Source organism: Acyrthosiphon pisum, chromosome A3, assembly GCF_005508785.2.
Source record: "Acyrthosiphon pisum isolate AL4f chromosome A3, pea_aphid_22Mar2018_4r6ur, whole genome shotgun sequence".
Classification (NCBI taxonomy): domain Eukaryota; kingdom Metazoa; phylum Arthropoda; class Insecta; order Hemiptera; family Aphididae; genus Acyrthosiphon; species Acyrthosiphon pisum.
The window spans coordinates 13,843,557-13,854,013 of record NC_042496.1 but is presented as its reverse complement, the minus strand read 5'-3'; the positions used below and the strand labels follow the sequence as shown (position 1 = coordinate 13,854,013).

Sequence of the window (10,457 nt, the reverse complement as noted above, 5' to 3'; positions counted from 1 at the left end):
TAACAAGAGTTATTTATCACTTAATTTTATTTTTATCAATCAATTAATCACAAGCGATGAAAGGATAACAATAATTCAAAAAATATATATATATTAAAGAAAATACATAATAATAGCGTATTGAAATTGTATACATCCATACTTTTCAACAATTACACGGTTTGTTTGGGCGATGTACGGTGCCGAACACATTCTATGCCATCCGAGGCACATGCACAAATCAAATGGCTATTAAAGAGACACACGGACACAGACAAAAGTTTGTGGAAGAAATTGATTACGATGAAATTGAAAAGCTTGAAGTACATAATTTATATATATAATTGTATAGTAGAGTTTGTTATGTCCAAAGTATATTGATAGGGTTATTTTACGCTATGTAGATTGTTGGAAAAGGGTCATTTGGTGTTGTCTACCGTGGACGGTGGCGTAACAACTATGTAGCTGTCAAGCACATTGATACTGAAGCTGAACGTAAAGCATTTACAGTTGAAGTTCGACAGTTGTCTCGAGTCAACCATCCTAATATTGTCAAATTATATGGTGCATGCACATCAAATCCTGTATGTTTAGTAATGGAGTTTGCAGAAGGAGGATCATTATACAACGGTTAGATTGTTGTATTTATTGATAAAATTTAAATTTAAAAAGTTAAAATTTATTAAGGTATTGCACTGATTTTTACCTGAAGTACTCATTTATTTAAATTCTAAGTTTTCAATGTTTTCTTAGTATTTTAATGTGTAATGGAAAAAGAAAAATACATTTAAATCTATTTGTCTTATCAATATATTACTTTATTGATTGCCATTGAAATATTTACATATTTTATTTTATTTTAAATGTTTATAGTATTACATTGTAAACCTGAGCCTCAATACAACTTGGGACATGCTGTTAGTTGGACATTACAATGTGCAGAAGGTGTAGCATATCTTCATAATATGAAACCTAAACCATTAATTCACCGGTATCCAATTATATTTGTGATTAATAAGCTTTAAACATTTAAAAGTAGAAAGAAAATATGATTACTTTTTTTTCAGTGATTTAAAGCCACCAAATTTACTATTAGTGAATGAAGGAAAAACACTAAAAATATGTGATTTTGGGACTGCTTGTGACAAAAAAACATATATGACCAATAATAAAGGTAGCGCAGCTTGGATGGCACCTGAAGTATTTGAAGGTTTGAAATAAATAATTTGTATAGCATTAATTTTTAACTAATCATATAACATTTTATTAAGGTTCAAATTATACTGAAAAATGTGATATATATAGCTGGGGTATTATTTTATGGCAAGTTTTAACAAGACTGAAACCATTTAATGAAATTGGTGGATCTGCTTATGGAATTATGTGGGCTGTACATAAGGGAACCAGACCACCAATATTTGAACAATGCCCTCGACCGTTCCAGGAATTGATTACTGAGTATGAAATAATTATAAAGATATTTTTTTGAATATGATCCTATATGCTACCTAGTAAAATAGTCATCGGTATATTATACCTACCTAAATTTGGCATCTTATACTATACACTATTCAACATAAGAAGTGACCCGGGCTACAACCGGTTTTTGTCAGTGAGGTGGAGATCATACACAACTTTTATTCCTACTTAATAATCCTCCAGTAACCAATACACAGAATGATGCCGTAATAAGCTATTTTATTGAATACATAATCTAATCTTAATATTTTATATATCCTTTAAAAACTGTTTGAATGATCAATGAATTTTAATTATACAACACTATTCTTTAATTATTTGTTGTTTTATTAAATTAAATTCTCCTTTATTTTTAATTACTTATAAGCTATATTTTAATAAACAACATACTTTTTTATTATTTATGTGTTTATCTTGGTTTCAAAGTCAACAAATAATTTTACATAATTCACTATTTTATAAATTTGTATATAATTTTTTTTTCACATCTAATACAAACATTGCTTAGAAAGTTCAATAATACAATATTCATATGAGAGTAAATTCAGTCGTTTAAACAAGGAAAAAAAGTTCAACTAAGTTCAACAAGTATTTTCTGGTAATATCCTATAAAAGTAATTAGTTTTAAGTATATACAACTGAATTGTGGATAGATAGCCTATTGGATCATATTTTTTCCAAATACATTTCAACAGTTTACTATAATGTTTATTGTTTTTAAAGGTGTTGGGATCAAAATCCAAATGTTAGGCCATCAATAGATCATGTTGTTCAGGTTATGAGGATTTTAATACAATTTTGTTCTGGTCATGACCAACCATTAATGTATCCCAATTATTGTTATTCCATTAGTATGTATACAATTATTGTATTTTTTTGTTTATACTATATAATATATTATTGTATTTGTAGGTAGTGAATTTGAAGAAGACTGTACTTCCGAAGATTCATGTCCAGACATTTCCGACTCCTATATTGAAAGCTTAAGTATGTTTATTCACACCATGTGTAATTTAATTGAACCCTGGACAAAAAGTACAGATACATTCAGTCCAATCTGAAAAATGATAGATAAAAAGTCCAAAAATACAGATTATTTAATTCACAAAATAACTTTTTTTTTTGTATGTGATTGATACGTCATAATAGTTTTGGTAATAATATTACCTAAATATGCCTATGAAATGAAATATATTTATTATTTTTTTTTTTTTAAATTTATTTGTTGTGAGTTCAATAATTTGGATTTTTGGATATTCCTAATTTCTTTTAGATTAGAGTTTTTGTCTTTGGCCTTTCTCCAGACCTTTTGACCAATTTCCGATATTTATCTTTTGACTCATTACTCGTTTTATATCTTGGAAAATATTGGATATTTTTAGTTATTACTGAAGATGTTTTTGCCTAAATCCCTTGGTTTTGATGGTATATGAAATAGTTAGAGGTATATCGTTTTAATAATCTGTATCAATTATTTAGGGTGATTTATAGTTTCTAAATTATTTTCTTTTTGACGTCTCCATTTGAAAAAAATCTTTGGGTGGCCAATACGGCACTGTTACCATTTTATTTTACATTTCTTTCATTGTGGAATATTTCTTATTAATATTATGACCAGGGCCCGTAAGTTCATGCCCTAAAAAATGCCTAAATAAGCATGCATTTATGCACTCAAAGTTGGCAAAATATGCATTACAACTTAGCATTTATATGCAAATTGTTTGAACTTACGAGCCCTGGTTATAACTATAATATGGAACTTCACACATTTGCATACTTCTTAGAAAGCTTCAAATCATAATCTGATTTGATACAAATTTGTTTCATATTACATACAACTAAAATCTAAAAATGTGTGTTGCATATATTTGCATGTTTAAACAATAGAGATATTAAGACACAATACACAAAAAATAAGTTTTTTTTTAATTTGAAAGAATGTTTTATTTTAAGAAAAATGATATAGGCTTAACGGTTCTAATTCACATTATTCAATGAGCTATGAGGAATTAAATTAAGACTTATGACATCATTGGACCGAGCTCACTATAATTGCATCTTATACATGTAAAATTTGCTTGCTTCATACAATAATTTAATTACCTTTAAAGTATATTTTAAATTTTTGTTGTATGCATGTGTAGTGTTTATATGTACCTAAGACAATAGTGATACTAGAATTTGTTTAAAATGTTTGGTATTTTTTAAATATTTAAATTGTATAAAAGTAATTTTTATTATTTACGCCTCTGTAACCACAGCAGTTACCTATCACAATACGAAATGATGCTGCAAGTCATTATCTCTTTCTGTATTTTTAATATTTAAAGAAAAACTTGACGTTTTATTAAAAGCTCAAAAGTGCTCACCTTTTTTACGCAAATCATTAAAACATTTTTTTTTGGTGGGTAAATAATTTTTTTGAGTGCGCAACTTTTACATGTGCAAGATAAGCAATTTTATCGAGCTCGGACCCGATGATGTTACACGGCTATTTTAAATATTCTAATATTCCCTTAAATACTTTTTTTTCATTGAATTCTGACAAAATTGTTCTTAGTAGTTCTAATAATTACAATAATAATTTGAAGAGGATATTTTTTAGTGTTGTGTGTTCTTTTGATGAGTATTTTGTTCATAAATCAAAATAAAAACATAAATTTAAAATAAAGATAATTGACTATATTTTGAATTATATTAAATATATAATTGTTTTTATTGTGTATACTTTTAATATTTAAAATATAATTAAAAATGAAAATATTTGTTTAGGTAATAATTAAAAAAATAATGCATGATATTTTAACATGCTTCTACTATGAACTTGTACTTGTACTTGAATAATTATACATTTTTTAAAGCTTACTCTATGTAAACTTATGTTACTTAAATTAATATTATAACTTAAAAAATTGTTTATTATATTATTGAATCCTTAAGATTTTTTTTAATGCACAAGTTTGTACTTATCATTGTTTTTTAGCGCATAAAGTTCTGAGCTCTGGTTATAACAGTATAAAAATTAAATATGTATAACCACTATTAAGTTAAAATACCTTTAAGTATAATTAACCATAGGAACTTAACTTACAAACTAGTTAGCAGATGATAATTAATATATTTGTTAAAATATAGATAGATATAGATAACTATTAAGTCCAGTATATTTTTAGACAAAAATGTAAATATAATGAATTATTGATTGACAATCTAGTCTAAACTTAAATTATAACAATTTTGGTATTTTAATAGATCATTAATATTCTCAAATTCATCAATTTGTTGATATTTTGTTCCTGTTAAGTATCTCCTTAATTTATAAATATAATCAGTGGCGGTACTTTGAACTGAATTTCAGGGGGTGGGTGGTCCTCTTGTTAGTACGCCACTGAATACAATGTTGGTGTCTAAAGTTTATAAATAATACTAACATTAATAAATTAACTATCTTAATTTGTATTTAAATAGCACAGTCATTACACTATAAAATAATATATATGTAAATGAAGAGAGGTAATTTATATTTATTTACTTGGTAGGAAGTCATAAAGGAATAAATGGAATGTTGACAAATGATAGTTTAAAATCTAATCCCAATTTATCAATACCATTAAATGTCAATGTAGAGAACAGGGTAAGTTTTTTTTTATGCCTTATAATTTAATTTTATATTTATACTTTATTTTTGGTTATAATATTGTTTCAATAGTTTGATCAATATGAAGACTTGAAAATATTAACCATGCCTGGATTTGACAAAATGGGGGCTTATCAGACTGTTGAATCAACTGACCGAGAAGATGAATCAAATTCACAGTGTCAAAGTCAAGATGACACTAATAATGTAAAAGGTATGTTTCTCCAGAATTATTATTTTCAAGTATTTTTTATTTGTTTAGGACTTGCCAATGAATTTTCTATTACAAATACTTAAAATTATATAGATTTACATTTTTTTTTTTTTACATGGTTTATAATAGTTTATCTAATTTTGAGATGTTTATGAAGATAACTAGCTTTTGTGTGTTGTCCAGGTTTAGTGCTTCTGACAAGATACTGGATACTCCTGCTTCTTGTCTCTCATTTCATATGTACATTATTTGATTATTAAGTGTTTCACCTAAGCACATCACCAGGGGGGGAGGGAAATTGGCCCCCCTCAATTTTATTTTTAATTATTTAAATTATTTATAGCGTTTAATTGCTCCGAATCCTGGATGTATATTGTAGGTACTCGTCTAATAATAGATTGAAAGCTAGAAAACACTATTTTAACTTATTAACCATTAACCAATATAGGCAATACATTTTTAAAATGCAGTATTTTTTTTATAGATATTGGTAGTAAGGAGAGGCAGTAGGGGGTACAAAAGCAGAGAGGGGCAAAAATAATGTTGGCCCCCTAATGGAAAAATGTCTGGCTACATATCTGGTTTCACCGTAAGGGGGGTATCACAACTGGTATAGACAGTATTTAAGTTTTAATATAAATCCCTTCCACAGTTCATCTCCGTGAAAAATCAGCTATATTACTTATTGTTATCATATGACTTATTGACTCTGCTAATTTATTCTCAAATTATTTCCTCTCCGTTTTTAAACCCCCTCTCCCCTCAATTCTGTTTCTCACCTAGATAATCTATACCCGTATAATCTCCCCTCTAATTGTTATATTCGCCTTGATACATACTATCAGCACTTAAGTCTCTAAAAAAGAAAATCTAATGGTCCTGACGGCATCTCTGCTAGACTGCAATACAACTGCCATTACCTATGCAATTGCTTTTCCCATATTTATTCAGTTATTCTGTTCAGATGCTTCCTTGATGAAGGTATCACTCTGATGTGCGGAAAACCTGTTCTATCACCCCTATTTTCAAGGTGGGTGATCAATCCAATGTTTCTAACTACAGAACAATTTTCATCTTTGCTCACCTGGCCAAACTTTTTGAGTCCATTTTCTATACCTTTATCAAAAGAAGTCTTAACCTCATTATTCCGGATTCCCAACATGGTTTCCGCCCGGGTTCACCAATCACCAATAGTATTTCATTTGCCACCTACATATTAAACAGTTTTGAGTCTGACAGTCAAGTTGACACTATTTTTTCCAAACTTCAATAAAGCTTTTAGTACTGTTGACCACAGTTTTCACTCTTCTCATTGCTAGATTTAGTTCCCTCGGAATTGGATTTTCCCTTATCTCCTGGTTATTTGTGTAAAACCCTCAAAAATATTATTCTCTATAACATTTTTACTCTAAGATTACTCCAAAATCATATAAAAACAATTTTAGGTGAAAGTGTTTTATCTATGTTGTGTGTCTCAGAGAGAAAACAAATATTGCACTAACATCCTCTTCATCAAGTCTTATTTCTTTAATTATTGAATTACTTCATTGGTATATTTTAAATTGTTCTATATTTGTGTAATATAGCCATGTATAATATTATATTTTTCTTCAAAGTTACATGAGTTATGAATTAATAATTATGAATAATTTATATTTCATATTATAGTATTTTAAAATTAAATGAATTCAGTATTTCATTTTAATAGACATTTGAAAAAAAAATTGAATTCAAAAATATTTACAAATTATTTCCAATAATAAATTTGGTATGTTAAACGCCCAACTTTATAATAATTTAAATCATAATTAATTAAATTATTGGTTTGTTTATTATTGTTATTACTGAACTATGGAGCTAACCAGGGGTATAATTAGGGGGGATTAGGGGATAACTTCCTCTCAAAAACTTTTTTTTACTGCTAACATTTTGATCAAAGTATTCCATTAATGTTTGCTAAAAATGTATATCCCCCAAACCAAATTTCGCTAGTGGAAATGACGCCACTGGAGCTAACTATGTTTTATCATTCATTTTAAATATTAAATAGTATTTTTATGATGGGTGATTTTTTTTAAAATAATAACTTACCTATAGCATTATATGTTTATATACTATAATAGTATTTATGTATATACATAAAAATAAAATATAATATAATGTATATCATACATATTTAGAATAAAAATTATTTTATTTTAACTTGTAAAAATGTATAAATTGTCTGGATATTTATATTTATAAATTATAAATAACTCTAAGTAATTAAGACCACTCAGCTACTCAAATGAATCGTAGCAAATTTTTTGTTTGGCTAGCACACGTTGTCAATATATTGACTCTGTGTATGTGATTTATACTTGTATGCTGATTGTCAATTCGATTGCCAACCAATGTGTCATAAAGTTTAAAATAAAGTATCATCAAAACAAGATACAATTTTAACCATACTTAATTAGGATAGGTACAACCTACATACTAAATTATATATTATGAAAATAATTGGGAACTGGTCTGTTATCATCCACCATAATACAGCTAATAAATATTGACATATTGTTAAAATTATATATTAATTATTTTGAATTACTTATTAATAAATTAAAAAATTATAATAAATAAATAAATTATATAAAAGACAATGATTAAATATTAAAAAGTTAGACAACTGGACAAGTTAGTAATGCTCTGCTGTACAGTAGTTGTCCAGCATGTCGTTATAATGGATGTGTTATATTTAATTTCAATGATAAATCATTGTATACAAAAAAAAAATTCTGAGCTTAAGCATACTTGTATAAAATACCAAATTTAATAGATGAAAAAAAAATTACTAAAAATCGAAAATATCTTATGGCTATAAATAGCATGACTTTCCGGTGAACTTTTTCTTTTTAATAGAGGTCGAAAATCGTTGGGAACCTTCTTTTAAAAATACTCATGTTAGCTATGAAAAGAAAACATTTTATGAATTTCTAACTCAATAATAATTAACAAAATTTGAAAAAATGATCATGGCTTAAAAAGAGTCAAAATTGTTGGAAAATATTACCATGTATAGAAAATGGTAATTTTAACATTTGGGAAAAATTAAAAATGTCTAGGGTTATTCGTTATCAATTACAACAAAATATCAAAAATGTATGGATGAAAATTCATTACTAAACCGATGAAAATCCAATATCGTAAACAATTTAAATTTAACCTTTATAAAAAATGTATGCTACTTTCCGTTTAACTTTTTTTGTTAAGAGGCCTGCGCGCGACCTGTTTTTTTGCTCCAAAACATGCCTTACAGGAAAAACTCTCACGCCTCGTAGAGTGATCAGATTTTGATAATTTTTTTTTTTGTTTGAAAGAGAAAAACTTCTTACAGGGCGCATTGAACTTTGATTTACAATATTCTATTTACGAGTTCTATAATAAGCTTTTGAATTTTATGAATTTTTACATGTTTTTAATTCTTAATTATTTTTTGTTTTTAGCACTGTAATAAAAAATCGAAGTTCAATCTGCCCTGTAAAAAATTGTCCTCTTTCTAACGAAAAAAAAAATTATCGAAATCCGACAATTCTATAAAGCTTGAGAGTTATTCCCGTAAAGTAATTTTTTTCGATAAAATACACCCTATCAACCACCCCTAAATAGTTATCGGGTAGTAGATTAGTGTAGAAGTCTTATTATTGAGGTAGCAACTAAAATATAAAATTGAATTTTCAAATTTTATAGAATTGTGGAAAATTTGAAAAACTGGCACCGGGACCCTTAAAGATAGGAAAATTTGTGGGGAATCTTCTATCAACATTTCTAATGTTAGCTATAAAAGAAAAAACTTTTATGATTTTCTAACAGAAAAATAGTTTGAATATTTTCGACACTTTGATAATGTTTGTCAAAATTTAAACTTTAAATGTATATAAATATAATCTTGACTATGTATCTTTGATATTTTTTAACGTACATTAATAAACTTGAAAGGAACCTTGCATTCAATTTTTAAGCGTATTTACAAAGTGAAAAAGTTTTTATCGAGAATATTTTTAAAAAATGTTACCATTCATTGAAATAGCTATTATAAATATTTGGTGAAAATGTTAAAGGTTTACGGTTATTAGTTTTTGAGTTACACAAAAAAAATACCGATTTTTTCAAAAATTGGTTTTGCGTAAAAATAATTACCACTTTTTTCACTTTTGTTTTGTTTTTCTTGACGCTCTCTAAAACTACGTGGAATTAGATACTTGACCTCCCAGAAGTACAAACTATAGGTTCACTTTTTTTTATCAAAAATAAATAATAATGCTGATCTCGTAAATTGGAGCATTTTTACTACCCAAAATATTGATGACACAGTAAAAAAAGCTATTGTTGTAAAATCAATACATTCTTCCGCTTCGCTCAGAATCTAAAAACAGTATTATTTAATTTAGAATTACAATAAATAATTTAATGTTGTATCAAAACGGAGGCCAAAATTCTGAAACATCTGATACAATTTGTTCAAAAAGATCCTTTTCACTAACGACGTCAAAATTAAAAATTCGCATTAGGCATTTTTCAAAATAATTGGGAAAAACGTAAAAAAAAAGATTAGCAAGTGGGTACAGGCATACCATTCAGATGTACGTACAGTAGGTGTCGAGTAAATCACTGTAATAGATGCATTATGTAACATCTACTGAACGTCGCATTATAACTAATATAACTGCATGTATCGATAACATTTTCAAGCTTTTTGTCCCCTAGGGAAAACATTTTATCGAACTTTATAAAAAATAAACAAAAAAAAGGTTGGTAAGTGGATGTCGCTCTGCTGTACAGTAGGTTACAAGTGGGTCACTGCAGTATAATGGATAGTATTAAGTTTGAATTCAATGATATAATATCACTGTATAAGAAAAACGATTCTGAGCGGAGACGGTTTGTCAGTCTAGATATTAGACATACATATTATAGGTATACTTATCTATATTATTATTAATAATTTTCAAATTAATCATATCACAATATCCATTAGGTAACGTGTTATACATCAACAACAAACCGTGGTACTATCATAGATATATATAATAGTATACATTAGAAGTTTCAAGTACCCACAAATAATATTATACAATCACAACAAAATAACTTAAATAGTTATTCCAG

At 27.2% G+C, this 10,457-nt stretch overlaps 1 protein-coding gene across 2 annotated transcripts in view; it reads left to right on the top strand.

Annotated features, from left to right (window-relative positions):
- The first annotated feature begins 23 nt into the window (after positions 1–23).
- LOC100159713 (mitogen-activated protein kinase kinase kinase 7) overlaps positions 24–10,457 on the top strand; it is a 177,413-nt gene continuing 166,979 nt past the window's right edge. Inside the window, exons 1-9 of one of the 2 annotated variants that reach the window (XM_029491566.1) lie at positions 24–302; positions 384–609; positions 853–970; positions 1,047–1,189; positions 1,251–1,437; positions 2,182–2,309; positions 2,371–2,445; positions 4,998–5,092; positions 5,168–5,309. In XM_029491566.1, coding sequence (XP_029347426.1) covers positions 225–302; positions 384–609; positions 853–970; positions 1,047–1,189; positions 1,251–1,437; positions 2,182–2,309; positions 2,371–2,445; positions 4,998–5,092; positions 5,168–5,309 — 1,192 coding nt within the window. In that variant the 5' untranslated portion in view covers positions 24–224. The remainder of the gene's footprint in view (positions 303–383; positions 610–852; positions 971–1,046; positions 1,190–1,250; positions 1,438–2,181; positions 2,310–2,370; positions 2,446–4,997; positions 5,093–5,167; positions 5,310–10,457) is intronic. The other variant, XM_029491565.1, reaches the window with a different exon arrangement.